The 18,034-nt window shown below is 44.7% G+C and overlaps 1 protein-coding gene across 1 annotated transcript in view; it reads right to left on the bottom strand.

Annotated features, from left to right (window-relative positions):
* CRYBG3 (crystallin beta-gamma domain containing 3) overlaps positions 1-18,034 on the bottom strand; it is a 204,269-nt gene that overhangs the window by 114,854 nt on the left and 71,381 nt on the right. Inside the window, exon 3 of the mRNA XM_088481057.1 lies at positions 8,638-9,047. Within this exon, the coding sequence (XP_088337183.1) occupies positions 8,638-9,047 (410 nt within the window). The remainder of the gene's footprint in view (positions 1-8,637; positions 9,048-18,034) is intronic.

Genomic DNA, 18,034 nt, shown 5'->3' with positions numbered 1-18,034 from the left:
CAGAAAAATAAAAATACATAGAAAAGTAACCCCAGCTTACTACATATACACCACTCAAAAATTACCGCCTGGTTTAGCTCACAATCCCCTGATCTTTGCAAACTTCCTGTGCATAGCGAGTGTTATGTGACAGACTCGGTTTTACCGTGGCTCACTATCTTTTCCTACCAATAGTTGCTAACCCAAATCTCCAGGAGGGTACGGTTTGTAGCACTATGCAGTCTTGGCATCGTCAGGGGCTGTGCTATGTTTTCCCGTTCTTGGATGGGTGTTTACGCTGTCACATTTACAAGCGAAAATTCCCTCGATTGTCCTTCCCCTTGTTCTCTTATTTTCAGTTTCGTAGCTATACCGTCCAGGAGTCATCACGACTGGCACCTACAGATACAATATATCTCCTGGATAATATTTTCCGCAAAAGGTTACAAGGGCCTCGCTCCACCTCTTCCATTTATACACACACCAGGCGGAACTTAGATTTGGGCACCTTACGCAGTGGTATGGCCAGATGGCATAATGACTTTCTAGGAACAGAAATGCAGGACATGATCCGGTTTTGTATTCAGGCAGCTGGTCTCCTCTTCAAATTATGAAATGCATTTAAAATTTCAAACAAAAACAGTTTCCCTAACCTCCTGGTACAACTTAGACGTGTTATCCGGTTCCTCTCCCTTTTAAGGTTATACAGTACATGCTGCATGTCTTTGTTTTGTCAATGTTAGGTCAATGTTGTGGCTCCCTTTCCTTGTAGCTACATTTAGGCCATTCCCTGATACCAATTCAGGTGCTTTTGAAGCCCCATGTGATAGAGAGTCTCTCTTTGTTATTCCTCCCTACAGATTGTTATGCATACCCAGCAGCTGCTGTCTTATTACGGCCCAGTGTGACAGTGATTTATCATATGTAACGCTTCTCCTCGTCCCATCACCGTTATATCACTATGACATATAGTTTTGTTGTTAGATTTTATATTCATACCTAGCTTGTTACCTGTTTTCATTATATTTATATTTCTGTATGGCATGAAAAAAATTATATATAAGTAATCCAATGAAGGTAGTATACGTTAAAAAGTACGCCCCATGATTCAGTAGCTTGTAGAACCACCTTTCGCAGCAATAATTTGAAACGTTCATTCTCAGTATGAGTTTGCCAGTCTCTTACATCATACTGTATATGAGGAATTATGGCCCACTACTTTTTAAACTGTTTCTAGAATACTTTGGTACAGAGAGGAATTCAAGGTGGATTCAATGACTGTGAGGCATCCAGGTCTTGTGGCTTCAAAACAACCCCAAATCATCACACACCCCACCTCTCCACCACCACCACCACCAGCAGTTGCTACGAGCTTCTTGCGCTGTTATGGTTTTTGCCAAACACAACAATTCCACTTTGGTCTTATTTGTCCAGCGTACACTTTCCAGAAGTCTTGTGTTTCGTTCAGAAGCATTTTTGCAAACCTAAGTCATACTACAATATTTATTTAGGAAAGAAGGGTCTGTCTCCCATAACAACCATACTGGTACAGCTTTTTCAGATGGTGGTCATGAACTTTAATAGTTATCATGTTGACAAAGCCCTATGGATGCCTGGATCTCTCTTTGTATTTTTAGGAGCATCATAAGATTTGATCTTTGGGGAATTGTTGGGATGTCATCCCCTGGGAAGACTGGAAACTTATTTCAATGTTCTAGATATGCAAATGCTCTCTCACTGAGGCATAATTGTTTGGAATTGGCCATACAACAGACTGACGAACAATTGTTTCTCTGAGATCATTATATATATCTTTTCTTTTTGCCATAGCATTTACTCAAACCTGAATGCTCTAGATCAAACTATTTTAGGTTCTGCTTGTAGATCTTCCTGATGATCAAATAATGACCTGCATTTTATTAGCAGCATCTGGCTGTTATGATCTGCGGCAGCGGATCATCTTGGCTGCAGGTCCCAGCCGTATTAGGCGACTGGGACACTGCTTTATGCTTTTTGATTCCAGTCCCGGCTGTTGCTAGGCAGCTGGGATGCTGTCTGTGTGTGTGCAGCTCAGAGCTGCAATCCATTCACTCCTCAAGGAGGCTTTCTGCAGGGCTGCTTTCATTGGTCACTGCTTCTGTTAAGTTACAACCAGCCCTACAGTTCCTGCCAGTGATAGTTCCTTCCTACCAGTGATAGTTCTTCTTGGAGCCTTGTCAATCGGTCCCTGTTGCTGTTCCTGCTATCCTATCTGTTTTCCTGAAGGATTTACTCAGCTAAGTGTTTCACTACTGTGTATTTACCCTGCTGATATACACTCCTTAGTATACTGCTGAATGACCTGTGCATTCACTGTCTGCTGAGTAATCCACCTGTGCCTCGCTGGAATCACTGTTTTATATACTGTACCTCTGCTTTTCTATATTGGGTTGCTGTGTTATGCTGCTGCTGTAATATTAGTGACTCTGTTTAACTATTGCTACTGCATTGATAACTGTGGTGCAGATCTGAGTGTTCTATTACTTGTATTTCACCTGCGGTTAAATACTGTGCTGCACTTCAAGGATTGCATTACTCTACATAATGTCCATATCCTTTGTCTGCATATTATATCCTTGCTACTACCTGTTCCATTGTACTGGACAAAACAAGTGTCAGTACTTCAGTTAACTGTGTTTTTGCCATATTACTGTTGCTTATACACTACTACTCCAGTTATAACCTAGTGATCTCCTGTCTGTAGCATAAGCCCTACTGTTCGGAGGTATGAGACCTGGCGGCCACCTAAGTACCGGTGTGTGCATCTACCACTAAGGGAACAGCGGGTGGCTGTTATAGACAGAAGACCCTCCATAGAGGGTCTCTAGGGGTCATATGTAATAGTGCAGGAGTTTCATAACACTGGCTCAAATTACCTTTTTTTATTAATATGGAAACTACTAAGGGTATACTTACTGGTGTTTCTTTCACAACACTCTGTCTCTACCTCTCCTCTCTGCCAATCCCTCTACAAGCTCCCTATCGTCTACAGGATCGGGCTTAAACTTCTCACCTTCACCCACAAAGCTCTTACACTTTCCTCTCCCTCATACGTCTTCAACCTCATTTCCCTCCACACCCCCTTCCACCATCTCAGGTCAGCCTGTGATCACCGCCTCTCCTCCCAACTGACTACCACCTCTCACTCCAGCCTGCAAGACGTCTTCCTTGCTGCCCTAAGTTATGGAACGCTCTCCCTCATTCTATTATACTTTGCCTCAAATGTTCTCTTCATACTCACTTATTCACCCTAGCCCACCGGATCTCTGCCTGATCTGGTCTTCCCTTACGTCCTTAAACCCCTGTATCTCCCCAAGGCCTAATGTTAATGTTTATACCTTGTTTTGTATCTTTGCTCTGTAGGGTGCTGCAGAAATTGATGGTGCCTCATAAACAACTTCTATTAATAAAAAATGATGCAAACAGCAAAAATATCGTGTTAAAGCCCAATCTATATCCCCTTTACAATCACCCTATTCCTTAATTTTATATTTCCTTTTTTCTCCTAAAATACTTTATTGGGTATTCTAATCTACATTTTAAATTAAGCCTGAGAGTGGAAAAAAATAAAAACTGCCTTTAGTACATGTGTCACTATTGTGTTTCTGAAGACTTTTATCACATAGTCAAAGTGCGCCTAAAAATTAGCTTTCTCGGGGAAATGCAAGTGGAAGGATAAAATGTGCTGAACATACAAGAAAAGGACCTGATACGGGACATGTCAGAGGGGCTGGAGAATCGAAATCCTATCGCAGGGAGAAAAGCGCTATGCGCCCTTCTACAAAGCATGGGACATCCTTGTAAATTAAGACCCCTTTCTTCCTCAAAGCTTTCCAGCGCTCATCCTAACCCACTACTCACAATCCGGCTCATTTGTGTCACCCGTTTGTTTGCCCCTCCCCTTTAGAATGGAGGGCATGGGTCACAGATTATCAATTAACTGGATGGAAAGTACATGCCAGGCCTAAATCGCTGTTGGCAAATAAACCTTCATAGGACATTGTTTCACATAATCAATGTATATTTACATTGCTTTGGTGCAAATCCTTATATTATTAAGGGTATGATAGCTGAAGGGAACTTATCCAATTCTCACTTTTGGGTCAGAGAAAGAAAATATTTCCCTTCTGTAAGGCTATAAACAGCTACACAGGGGTTTTGTCTTCCTCTTGGCCAATGCAATTGGAATTGATGGCATCTTTGTGAATTTATGTAACTTACAAAGTAAATATATATGTACTTATTTATATATTCAGTATACATGCTGAACTCAGATTGCATGCAGTATGTGCAGATTATTCTGTACAGGACTCAAATGGGATTCTTTACTGAAACTATGGTGGGGGTGTATTAAACCTTCGAAAGATGGCAGATGGAGAAGTTACATATAGCAACCAATCAGCTTCTAGCTATCATTTTAAAGACTTGTCACAGCGCGCCGGATCCTGTCGATCTCTTACCGCGCCAGGCAGCGGGTGGGAAGTCCCCGGCGCCCGCTGCTGAAGTCCCTGGCTAATCCTGAAGACAGCACTAAAAGTACTGACACGTTGATCGAAGACACAGTTGTCGTGTGTATTTATGTATTCACGAGAGTGACGTACCTCTGTACTATATATATACATATATATATATATATATATACATACACAGCGGGTAAAATAAGTATTGAACACATCAACATTTTTGTCAGTAAATATATTTGTAATGGGGCTATTGTAATGAAATTTTCACCAAATGTCAGCAACAACCCATGCAATCCACACATGCAAAGAAATCAAACCATCCCATTTATATATATACTGTATATGGGATACGGTTAACTTACCGCCACCTGGAATGCCGGCCGTCGGAAATCTGACCTGGTACTAAAGATAGGCGTCTAAATCTCGACACCTATCTTTAGCCAGACGCCGAAGTCCTGACGCCCGGCATCCCGAACGAAGGTAAGCGGGGACTGTTAGCTGTTAACCGCGGGGGGGAGGGTTAGTTTTTGGCACCCCCAGGAGGACTTAGGGTTAGGCACCCCCTGGGGAGGGTTAGGCTAGGGGAAGGGTAGGTTAGGGTTAGGCACTACTGGGGGGAGGTTAGGGTCAGGCACCCCCCTGGGAGGGTTAGGGTGCGGGAAGGGGGGTTAGGGTTAGGCACCACTAGGGGTACTTAAGGTAGGGTTAAGCACCACTAAGAGAGAGTTGGGGGGGGAGGGTTAGGGTACTTACCAGCCCCAGTTGGGATCTTCACTGTTCGGGCTTCCGGCCTCGGTATTACGTCTGTCCGCAACACATCCGGCGGCATTACATACCGATTCTACTTATCTATTTATATATATATATATATATATATATATATATATTGCCATGTTGTTTCCCACTATGATCCTAACTGTGTGGAGTTTGTATATTTTCCCTGTGCTTGCGTGGGTGTCCTCCGGGTGCTCCGGTTTCCTCCCACATTCCAAAATATACTGGTAGGTAGTGTTCACTCTAGCTCCGGCGGCAGGCAGGGCGCCGGAGGTAGAGAGGGCACTTCCGTGCGCGCACTAAAGGCACGTGCGCCCGGAAAAGGGGCGTGTCCATTGAAAAGGGTGTGTGTCTATAAGACCCATCCCCTTTTCGTCACTCTTGGGGGCGTGCCCGGCACTTACGGACACGCCGGGCAGCCCCCAAACGCTGCCGACAGGGAGAATAGATGCCGGGCGCATGACCAGGTCACCGCACATTTCCCCACTCGCGGGACACTGCGACCTGCGGGTGAAGACGGCACCCGCAGGCTGTGAGGGCAGGGCGCTATTTGCCCTCCACAAGGAGGGCAGGGCGCCGCACCCCGCTAAAACAGCCTAGCGGGAACGCTAGGTAGGTTAATTGGGTCCCAACAAAAATTAACCTTAGTGTGTAAGTGTGTGTGTGTGTGAGCATGTGGTAGGGAATATAGGGCCTGATTCAGAGCCGGACGCTCTTTCAGAGCGCTCACTCTGAATCAGTGCCCGCCTATTGTGTTTTTAGAGCGGCCTCCTGGCTGCTCGCATAGCTGTGGATGGCCAGGATGATGGTCGCGATGATCAAGACCATCGCGACCATCAGACTTGCGACGAGACCCTTGTGGTAGGGTCTCGTTGCCGCAAGTCCCAGTGGACTTCTTGCTCTTACATGGTAACGCCTCCGTCTGGGCAGCCACGCCCCCGGCCCGCCCACCAAAGGGGGCGAGCTGTCACTCAACATCGACAGCAAGCCCCGTTGTAGCGAGATCCGGAGTGACGGCTTGCCCGTCGCTATCCTGGTCTCGCGCATACGCACGACGGAGCCGCATCCGTCGTGCGCATGCGCACCGGGCGAACATCGACCCGCTTGCGAGCGGGTCTGAATCAGGCCCATAGAGTGTAAGCTCCACTGGGGCAGGGACTGATGTGAATGGACCAATATTCTCTGTAAAGCGCTGCAGAATATGTGTGCGCTATATAAATAACTGGAAATAAATAAATAATGTTACTATTCCTGTGGTCACCAGAAAAGGGCTCTCCACAGTGATAATTTGCTTGCAATAATATCTCTATTACAGGTATCCTTTCTTACCATAACATAAGCATCCGAGAAGTGATTGCTTTGCCAAAAAAAATAAAAAAATATAAAGACGTTGATTTTGCAGAAGGGCAAGCCATACTTCTGGCAATAAATCAGACACATTATATTTGATGACTGTCCTTTCCCTCTGGACGGAAATGGGAACAATGGAATCACACACAATGGGGATACACTTTCACACACCCAGTGGGAGAGTCAGCAGCTCAGTGTGTAACTTTATTTCACTTCTGTAAATATATAAACGCTATAAGTGAGAGACCAGAGAGACACATAGAGCACCAGGGAAGTCTGCATGACAGGGTCACAAGCACTACTAAGCAAGTCTGAGTGTTTCTAATAATGAAGTAAAATGTAAAAAGTTACTGATCTGCCCTCTATACTGTCTTAGCACTGCGATCACAGTGACTACGCAGACCCATTGCAGAGTGATTGACAGGAAGTGCCGTTTGTGGTGACGGGGAGGGGTTGTCGGGGAAACGCAGGCGTGCCAGTGTGTTTGAAAGCTGTTGCAGGGGCGTGCAGATATTAGCCACTGCGATGCCATACGCAGCCTGAGGACTCATAGTGTGTGTGGAATTTACCAATTTCTGAGTAAGGTCAGAGCTTGTGTAAGTGTGCGTGAGGCTGCAATGGTACTCGATGTTACCGATGGTTTCGCAGTCTTGCTAAACATTACGGATGTGTGTAAGGTAAAGTGGGCGTCCTTATGTTATGCTGCGACAGCATAGCGATCGCAATGGATTAGCATAATATCGCAGTGAGACTGTGTGCATAATCACTATTGCAATCGCAGTTGCGATCGGTAGTGAATCAGGCTCTTAATAAAGTTTTAAACACAATGATCTTTTCAGGTCCCTATTCAAAATGTATACTAGTCTAGCCCTAGAGTATACAAACTATAATACACAAGTGATTTGACAATGAATGTATAAGCACCGGTAAAGTATATCCTTAGATGAGTTGGGAACGGGATCCCGGCGGTCAGGATACCGGCGCCGGCATCCCGACAGGGTTAGAATACCGACACCTGTCGGTTAGTATACTAACCCTCCCCCTCTCTCTACCCCTCCCACCCTGCTGCCTAAACCTAACCCTTCCCCCCAGTGCCTAGACCTAAACTCGCCCGCACCCTAAACCTAACCCTCCCCCCTTAGTGCCTAACCCTAACCCTCCCCCTACTGCCTAACCATTACCCCTAACACCTGTACACCAGTTGGGATGCCGAAACGTGCACCAGGCCTATGACAGGAGCAGGTTCTCCAGCTGACCAGGGCCTCCTATGCCTGCTGCTGTACACCTGTGAGTGCACCATGACACTCCCAAAATACACCCACTGAATGGAGAATTTTTGCTGCTTTTCTAATCAACTCCCAGAAACACTCATCAACACTTCTGATACCGTCAGTCCCGATCACATCAGCACCTTTGTGCGTACGCTCTGTAACGCCGGCACCATAGGAGATTTGGGGAATTTTCACACATGTGCAGCTGCAAAAAAATCCTCAACTACGTGAGCATCGGCATTGAGCGCGGCTCTATATCAGGCCCAGAGAGTGAATATGTGACAATGTGTCGATGTTTGCGCGGTTGAACAATGTTTTGCTACTGCGCATGTGCGAAGGGTCTAGAATGCCATACTGCACATGTGCGAACCAATGTGTGCGATCCATGCGCGTTTCAGGGTGGAGACAGGGCAGTGACCTAAAGTGATTCCCATAACATGAGGTGGCATGGGCGTATTATGGAAGTGTCATGGGTGCGTTCTCCTTCGAAGCACCTCAGCCACTGTGGCCATATTTACAAAGTTACCCGTCTCCCATACCCAACCCGTGTCATTCTATGAGTCTACTATACTGTGTATATCTACATTTAACTCTTAAACATTCCATTAATATTTGTCATAATGTGGGGTTTAGTTTTGTTATTTTGAACATTTATAAAATCTAGAAATACCAAAAACCATTACGGAAAAGTTATCTCCAACAGTAATTAATTTTAGACTGCAATGAATCTGCTCCTGGTAACCTGTCTCAGGGCTACTTACTTTGGGGAAATCTCTTCATGCTGTTCTTGGTTTATCACCTCTTTGAGTGTTTCACTATTACTGACCACCGGGTCTTCTTCATAAGCCGTCTTCTGATCTGCAGCCTGTTCTGTCCCACTGCAGACTTCCAGTGCCTGTTCCTGGTTTAAGTCCTCTTTATCCCAGTTATTTTTAACTTGTGTGTCCTCATTTTCCTTGCTGAGGTCGTGGACACCGGGAGTCTGTTTTGAATTTCCCTGAGAAGATTTTGGCGAGAAATGGAAGAGGTTCCCCAAAAAATTAAGAAACTTATCCTTTGGTTGTTTCTCGCCGTCAAGTTCTTTGGAATTGTGAGCGGATTCTCTATCCTTTTCCTCCTCGGATTCGGACATACTTTGCAGCGCAGGACCGGTATCCTGGTCCTGCTTTACCTAGCGGGGAACACAGAATGCACAGTCGTTATGGTCGTCATATGAGGGTTACAGTATTAGCAGATTATCAAAATGGTTCCCATAGTAACGTATCAGCGATTTATCTTTAGAATACTTGTATATCACTTGTAAAGCCAGTCACATGAACAAGTATCACTCAGCCCAGGAGCAAAGGAACTGCCTTACTACTTCATTGGGCCAAACTGACCACATTCAGGGCCTGATTCAGCAAGGATCGCAACTGCAAATACGCACGCAATTGGCCGATTGTTGCCTTCTGCGCATGCGTATGCATTGCAGTGCGCGAACCAGCCACTGCGATCAGGACTGTGATTGCAGTGACTACGCATACCCATCGCAGAGTGATTGATTGGAAGTGTAGTTTGTGGAGGTGACAGGGGGTGGTCAGCGGAACCAGTGCGATTGAACGCCGTTGCATGGGCGTACATAAATCATCCACTGCTATGCCATACGCAGCTTGTGTACTCACAGCATGCGACGAGATTAGTAATTCCTGAGTAAGGCCAGAGCTTGTGCTAGTGTGCGTGAGGCTGCGATGGTACCGATGGTATTTGCAGTCTTGCGAAGTATTACAGATGTGTGTAAGGTAAGGTGGGCGTCCTTGTTGTGCTGCAACGGCATAGCAATTGCAATGGATTAGCATACTATCGCAGTGAGACGGCGTGTGTAATCGCAGCTGCTATCCTTGCTGAATCAGGCCCTCAGTCGTTTCCGGACTGAGCCAAAGTACCTGGATCGGAATATGACTGCACACAGGCAAATCTGGTCATCTACCTACTGGATTTTAGAATATTCCCAAAAATTATCCAACCAGCTAATTCTTGGGCAGGACGACTGTTCTAGGACCTCACAAGAGCTGATATTGAGACAAGATAACCTTACTGGATTTAACGCGGACAGGCTTGTGCCGAGCGTACACCATGTTATAACTATACCATGTGACCTTAGGGCCTGATTCAGACCCACTCGCGAGCGGCTGTCCGCTCGCAAGTGGGTCGATGTTCTGGACTGAGCATGCGCACGACGGAGGGAGCTCCGTCGTGCGCATGCGCCAGACGCGACGAGCGAAGGAAAGTCCTTCGCTCGTTGTGTCTGATCAAAGGGGGCGTGCTGTCGATGTTGATTGACAGCACGCCCCCTTTGGTGGGCGTGCCGGGGGCGTGCCTCCCTGACGGGGGCGTTCCCACGGGAACGCCTTCCGTCAGAAGCCGGCCCACTGACATCACTAGTGATGTCAGTGGGAGTGATTTTGGCTCTGATAGAGCCAAAATCACTCCGGAGCTTGCGGTTGAAAACCTCAACCGCAGGCTCCGGCACGCAGATTCGATGGTCGCGATGGTCACGACCATCGCGGCCATCAAAATGCACGCTCGTATAGCCTGTGGGTGGTGACCCACAGCTATACGAGCGTCCAGGAGGACGCTCCATTTTCATGGAGGGCGGCCCTCATTCAGAGCGTGCGCTCTGCTCAGAGCGTACGGCTCTGAATGAGGGCCTTATTCCTAAGGGGCTGATTCAGCAGCAAAGTGGTTCTATTTTTGGGTAGCCAGGAAAGCAAGGTTTGCTGCCTTATGCTAATGCCAGTTTCCATAAGGCAAATGTATTGGACGGAGGAGATATGTAAAATTGCGCAAGTTCCCATCTGCGCATTTTCTGTATGCTAAAGCTCGCCATTTACGTCCATGCACAGAGATCAGCTCAACTCGTTATCAGCCCCTAAAAATGCTTATAGAGGTATAATTAGTAGAATATGCTGATAGGGTTATAATCACGAAGCAGCAGTTTTTGCAAAATGTCGCTTCTTGGCGGGTTTGACAACAACATTTAAAGCGGTAATAATAGAGAGTGCAAAGCATGGCATACTTTTCACTTAATATTTGTGCCGTATTAATTTTAAGATCAAACCCGCCGAGAAGCTGCGTAAATATACCTCACAATGGTAATACGTCTCAATAGCTGCATTGTCCCTGGCATCCTAAAAACATCCAGCTGGCTCCACTTTTTTTACACCCATGAACATACAAAGTTTACATTACATCCTTGCATCTTTTAAATAATCAACTATTATATTTAAACTCAAAATGGTTGTTCTGATTCTGCAAACAGATAAACAAATATATATTGAGAGCAATTCCAATTGTAACATTTCCCAATAAAGATGATTTCCGGGAATAATCTCTCCACGTTCTTGCACATTGTGTTCAGAGGAATCTATCAGAAGAAAGTTGTTATTGTGTCAACCAGTCCGGCATTAGAGCAAATAAAAGTGCCAGGTATGTCCGTTTTAAAAGTATTATTGATCTATAATCGCTGCTTGTAGGGACCTATATGTTAGGATGAGAAGTTCTTTCTGCGCCTCACCCATGAAAGCAGATCACTGCATCAGTTACATCTTGTTCTTTTAAAACTGAGTTAATGTTTTATTTTATTTTTTTGACATATGAACAAAGGAAGTCATTTTCAATACTACTAGCTGAAACTTTTGTACGGCTTTAGAAAATAGTTACTATAGTAATACATTCTGCAATCAGCCCTATCATTGTGGGAAAGAACATGCAGAGTGTAACATTGATCCATCCCATCATAATAGTAAACTATTCTTGGCTCCCTATACTGCAGTCAAAACCAGACCCAGTGTTTGTCATAAGAATACAAAAAAAACATACTCACATCACATGCAAAGCCATGATACACTCACATACTCACATGCTAAGAAATGACACACTGACATGCTAATGCATACACACGGGACGATCGTCAGCGATAACGATATCGCTGAACGATCTCCCGGGTGTGCTGGATGATCGATGTTGATCATCCAGCACACCACCAAACCACCAACGACGGCCAGCGACCCCTATAGTCACCTGGTCAATATCGACCAGGTTGGCCTGCATGCACGGTCGATGAACGATATCTTTATCATCCATACGTGCCTGAGCATCGTAGGTCGTTGGTGGGTTGGAGGCACCGAAAAATGCACGATAAGAACAATAACGATATGATCGATATTGTTCATATCGTGCATTTTAATCGTACCGTGTGTACGCACCTTAAGCCATGACAATATAAGCTCCACCCTCTATCAGCCCAAATTCCTCCTCGATCCAACCAGGGTTGGTTAAAACTCTGTCCCTCTGTCCGCCAATGGGGGCTGTCTTGCCATTGTGGGGTACAGTAGGTAAGGTTTAGGTGAGGTAAGCTTTATTTCTCTATTACTTTCAATTTACTGACTTAGATACAAAAAAATGCCTCTGTTCTTGCAATAATTCATCAGCACAGTCAAGTGGGCTGATCAAAAGATGGGCCTGGAGCAGCAGCTCAAACAGAAGCTCCCTGGTCCATTGAACCATGCATAATTGTTTATTGGTTGAGTTTATGATATCAGGATACAGTTATCTTTCAACAATATATTTCTAATGAACATTGGCCCTCATTCAGACCCACTCGCAAGCGGGCGCACGTACGTTAGGCGTACGTACAAAAATATTTAAATTCAATGGCTCGCTCGTATTTTCGTTCGCATCTAAAATTCCTCCCCAAACTCTGACGACCCCTCCTCTAACTAACGAGCGTACAAAATAGCGAGCGTACATCCCCGAAATGGCTTGAAAGGAACGCACGCACAAGTATAAACAGGAAGTGACCTTGTCAGATGTCGATTACCTGCTCCTTTATTCTGCCTACCTCCATCAATCGTATCATGCCAATCAATGTATCAATTAGCTTAATTGTTTGTTTTTTTCAACACAATGCAAGAAACTTTACTCTTGTCCGTGTTTGTGTTTACCCGCAGAATACGTACGGATGAAACATTCGCTTTTATTGTTCAAAAAACATGTGAACCACAATTAAACAATTGTACTATTGCTGTGGATCCCCGCATATTTCCCTGGGTTCATTTCTTTATTTAAATTTGCTTACGCATGTCACTGCATCAAGCCTATCCTAACTCTCCAGAGATTTCTGGCCCTGTCGAACACATGACTCATACACTAACCAATAAAATTGCTCCTGTTAATTTCCAAAATACATTAGCCAATCAGAAAATTTTTACACACTTTATCAAAAATGATTTTTAAGAAAAACACCATTGCCATCATGAGAGCCTCCGCATTCACCAGGCGCGAGCTGCTGGTGCTTACGGAGGTCATGGATCGCCGGATCACCAGCCAGCCTCAACCCATGACCAACCGGCAGAAGCGCTCCGCGTATGCGGAGGTACTGTCCCGCCTGCGGTCCTTCGGCTCACGCCGCAACATCGGGCAGCTGGAGCGCAGGTGGTCCGACCTGCAACGGCGAACGCCCCGCTTGCTGGCATGCTTTCGCATGCAGATCCTGGCAAGTAAGTGTTATGTATTGTGGTTTTAATGTTTGTGTTTGTGGGGCAAACTGCGTGTGCATGTTTTCCTGTCTCTTCTATTTATTATTTGTACTCATATCTGCGTCTGCATGTTTTCCTGTCTGTTCTATTTATTATTTGTACTCATATCTGCGTGTGCATGTTTTCCTGTCTGTTCTATTTATTATTTGTACTCATATCTGCGTGTGCATGTTTTCCTGTCTGTTCTATTTATTATTTGTACTCATATCTGCGTCTGCATGTTTTCCTGTCTGTTCTATTTATTATTTGTACTCATATCTGCGTCTGCATGTTTTCCTGTCTGTTCTATTTATTATTTGTACTCATATCTGCGTCTGCATGTTTCCCCTCTATTTCTGATTTTTTAATTCTACTGCTATTTGTTTTTTGTTTTTTTTTGTTTTGTTTTTTTTTAGTTTGGTTGCCCGGATTTGTCCATAAACTAAACGCAATTTCTTTGACATATTTTAGGGGGACAGCCAAGACTCCGCCGTCACCGTCCGTCCAGACGGCGTCCCCGCCCACTATCCCCAACCCCCAGCCAACACTCCACCCCAAATCTTTCCCCTATTCCCCACTCCTCCCCATCCTTCCCAGACCCTCTCCCGGAAATGTCGGGCCTCCTTCCCCTCCGTCCCACTTCCCCCTCTCCTCCACCCACCCCTCTTCCAATTACCCCCTCCCCGGAGTCCAGCATAACTCCGCCCCATTCTTTGGGGAATGACGGATCCTCCGAGGAGGATCATGGAGGTTTGCCCGGAGCTCCCGTTTTGTCTCCCGGTATGTTTTTTTTGATTTTTTTTTAAAGCACAAACTGTTTGTATGTAATCATGTGTCGTGCCTTTCTTCGTGTTTTTGTGGCTTGACTTTTGTTGATTGTGAAGGTTTGCCTTTACCTCTTCCTGGTGATTTAAACATACACATATCATACCTGTGGGAATTTGTGCCTAGGCCTTGTATTTTTGCCAGCCCACCCTTTTTATTTTTGTTTTTGGGTTTAGGAGTGATTTGGTTGTTTTTTATAATTTTTCTGTGGATTCCCTATTGTTGTATTAACCCACACACTTTTCTCACCCACAGAGGAACAGAGGCGTCGGCAACAGGTGGCGGATGTTGTGGGGCAGATGCGCCAACATGTCATCGGCATTCTGGTGGCCCTCGACCGGCTGTCTGGCCTCCTTCGGCATTAGTTTTTTTATTTTTGTTCTATTTTACAATTAAATTTATTAAGACAAATATACGTTGTGGCTCATTTTTAAAAACCAAAACCAAGATAGTTTAGCCTGACATAAGTAGACTGTTCCTGCAAGGATTTCCCTTTTTTAAAAGTTAGATTGTGTTTTGTCTTTGTATGTCAAACAGACACAAGAAACACATAACAGTAACAATGTCATTTCCCTTTTTGGGTGTAGTGTCAATTACATATTTCTACATTTTCCAGGTTCCTACTTGGTGCGCAAGCTGCTTAGGCCAATCTTACAAATCCCAAGGTTGGGCCCGGCTTCCTTTTGGTGTGGATTGGGAAGCTGAAAACATATTTCAGTTTAGCTCAAATGGCGTCAGTACTGGTTTACCCCTTAGTCAAATGTAACTTGTGTTAACCTGGTTACACTTGCTGTTAATGTACCAAAAAAGGAAGACCATTTCACTCTTCAAACATTTATTCACAACATAACAGAGAAAACAAAGTGGTCACTCCCAAAAAAAATACACAGTGATAAATTCAAATACAACACATACCCAGAAATAATTAAATAAAAACACAAAATCAAGAACTGGTTGACGAAGGACCATGCCAACATGATTCCACAAACATGGCGTTGCGATATGGGTTCCAGAATATATGCCCAAAAGGACCAGATCCAGGTTTGGTAAGGGTAGCAGGAAGTAGTGAGCGTTGGAGTGCCAAAGATTATGTGAACAAACAGAAGATGGTGAGAAAAATAAAAATAAATTAGATGTTCGCCAAAAAACACAAACACATTAGGTATAAACACTGGAGTTTTGTTCAAACTTACCTAAAAAATCTGGCCACCACATCATCGCGTATGGCCCCCCACATACTGACCTTCGACCAACCTCGGGGGGGCCATCCTCAGGTAAGGCATCCTCTGGCTGCATTGGGACACCACTCCTTATGGCAATGTTGTGAAATATCCCACACAGGACCACAATTTTCGACACCATATCCGGCACATACATGAGCTCGCCACCAGAGCGGTGGAGGCATCTGAATCGGCCTTTTAAAAGGCCGATACAGCGCTCCACCACTTGCCTGGTGGCTGTAAGTGCGGAATTATACGCACTTTGTGGCCCTGGTGTGGGAGCCAAATAAGGAGTGAGCAGCCAGGACATGCAAGGGTATCCACTGTCTCCTGTGAACAAAAATAGACCACATCAGGAACACTGTGTATCAAGCTTAACATTGTTATGTACTAATGGTCTCCACTTACCCAGAAGCCACGCATCACCAGCTTGTAGGTTGGTTAATTTCTGCCATATCCCTGATTGCCGGATGATGAAGGAGTCATGAGCACTTCCGGGTAATTTAGCATTCAGGGACAGGATCTGGAGGGAGGCATCACATACCACCATTACATTCAGGGAGTGATAGTGTTTCCTGTTTCTAAATATTGCCTCCAGCCGTGCTGGAGGCTGAAGTGGTATGTGAGTACCATCCACAACCCCTATGATGTGTGGGAAGCCAGCTATTTGGTAAAAATTGGCCTTGGCCACACTAAGGGCACCCATATCCAAAGGCATTTTAATAAAATGATGGAGGTGCTTGAAAAGTGCCTCCATCACTGCCCTCAGGATCCTGGAAAAGGAGGATTGGGAGATGCCCGCCACTATTCCCACCGTTGTTTGAAACGATCCTGAGGCACAGAAATGTAACACCGCCATAAATTGCGTCAGTGGTGGTATTGCTGTTGGACTGTCAATTTGCCGCTCAAGATCACTTTCTATTAATGAGAGAGTGTCTATGATGATTTTGGGAGGTAGACGGTAGCGTCTTAAAACCTCATCATCGGGCATTCCAAAAAGGGTGACACGTGTTCGAAATATCTGGGGCCTTGCATGCCTACGATGCCTACGCCTGGGACGAGTTTGAGGTTGGTCGGCTTCCGGGAGCAGGGCCAGAACAATTCGCCCCAGATCTACCTGAAATTCAAGGTTTACAATGTAAGGCTTTTGACCCACCCCAAAAGTAACAAAAAACAACTTAGCTTTCTGATACCATCCATAGCTGCTTACATGCCGGGGTATTGTCATGATACGTATAAACTGTAAAAAAGCCAACAATGAGACTGCAAAAATTTAGAGGGTGTTTTTTTTTTATTCAAATTGTTGCAAGCCAACACAGAAAATAGCGGAAACACACATTTGGCCATCGATGAAAACGACATTGCACACCGTACGTCAAATAGGGTTCAAATGGACCCAAAAAATGGAAAAGGGAAAAGCAAAACTGGATTACATGATGAATAAGCCGCCAAAAATGCGTTAATTATTTCGCAAATGCAAGTCACTACACCAACAGTCAAAAATGCGGTAATTAATTCGCAAATGCAAGTCACTACACCAACAGTCAAAAATGCGTTAATTAATTCGCAAATGCAAGTCACTACACCAACAGTCAAAAATGCGGTAATTAATTCGCAAATGCAAGTCACTACACCAACAGTCAAAAATGCGTTAATTAATTCGCAAATGCAAGTCACTACACCAACAGTCAAAAATGCGGTAATTAATTCGCAAATGCAAGACAAAAAATGGACTTACCCAACTCGAATATATAAGATTTCCCAATAAAACTTCTTTGGGTCCGAAAACCAAAAAAAACTAAAAAAGATGAAATGAGTGTTAAAAAAATTAACTAACCACAAAACAGAAGAAGACACCAATTGGCCACAAATTTGACTGCACAAAACTTACCAAATCAGGAAAGGATGTGGAAAAAAAGAAAAAAAATGCGAACGGAAAAACAAAAGAAATGTAGCAAAAACAAACAAAAAACCAACTCTGCCAAATCCTCCAACCGCAAAAAACCAAATCCAAACAACTTAACCGACAACACTCCAACAACCCCACCTCGACTCCACACACACCAAGCCATAAATAGTGTTTATTTTCCCGCACAAATTAAGGATGAATCATAGGGACGCACAATCAATGATGCGGCCGCAAACAAAGGACGCATGTATAAATACGTCACGAAATCACATTGAAATTCTGGTTGTTTTCATTCTGGAAGCAGAAACATGGCTTCAGACCAGGGAAACAATGGCCAAAAATCCGGCGGTAAGGCCTTCATGCATTTTGTCTCCATGATTATTTTCACACAAATATATTGGTCAAGTTGTGAAGTGGCTAAATCGGAATATTTACCCAAATAGGTGAGGAGGATGACATGGATGAGACTGCTGGCCCCAGTCAACCCGCCAAAGCTGCCAAAAAAAAAAGGCAGCCACATTTCACAAGCAAGGAGATGGAGGTTTTGATCCAGAAGTGCGTTGACATCCTGCCCCAGGCAGCCAGGAATATGAGCCAAAGCCAGAAGTGGAGAATGTGGGAGGAGGTCGCCGTTGCTGTCAATAGGGTG

Source organism: Taudactylus pleione, unplaced genomic scaffold (assembly GCF_031769625.1).
Source record: "Taudactylus pleione unplaced genomic scaffold, aTauple2 ptg000262l, whole genome shotgun sequence".
NCBI classification, from domain to species: domain Eukaryota; kingdom Metazoa; phylum Chordata; class Amphibia; order Anura; family Myobatrachidae; genus Taudactylus; species Taudactylus pleione.
The sequence above is the reverse complement of the archived record's forward strand: the minus strand, read 5'-3'. Positions and strand labels throughout refer to the sequence as shown.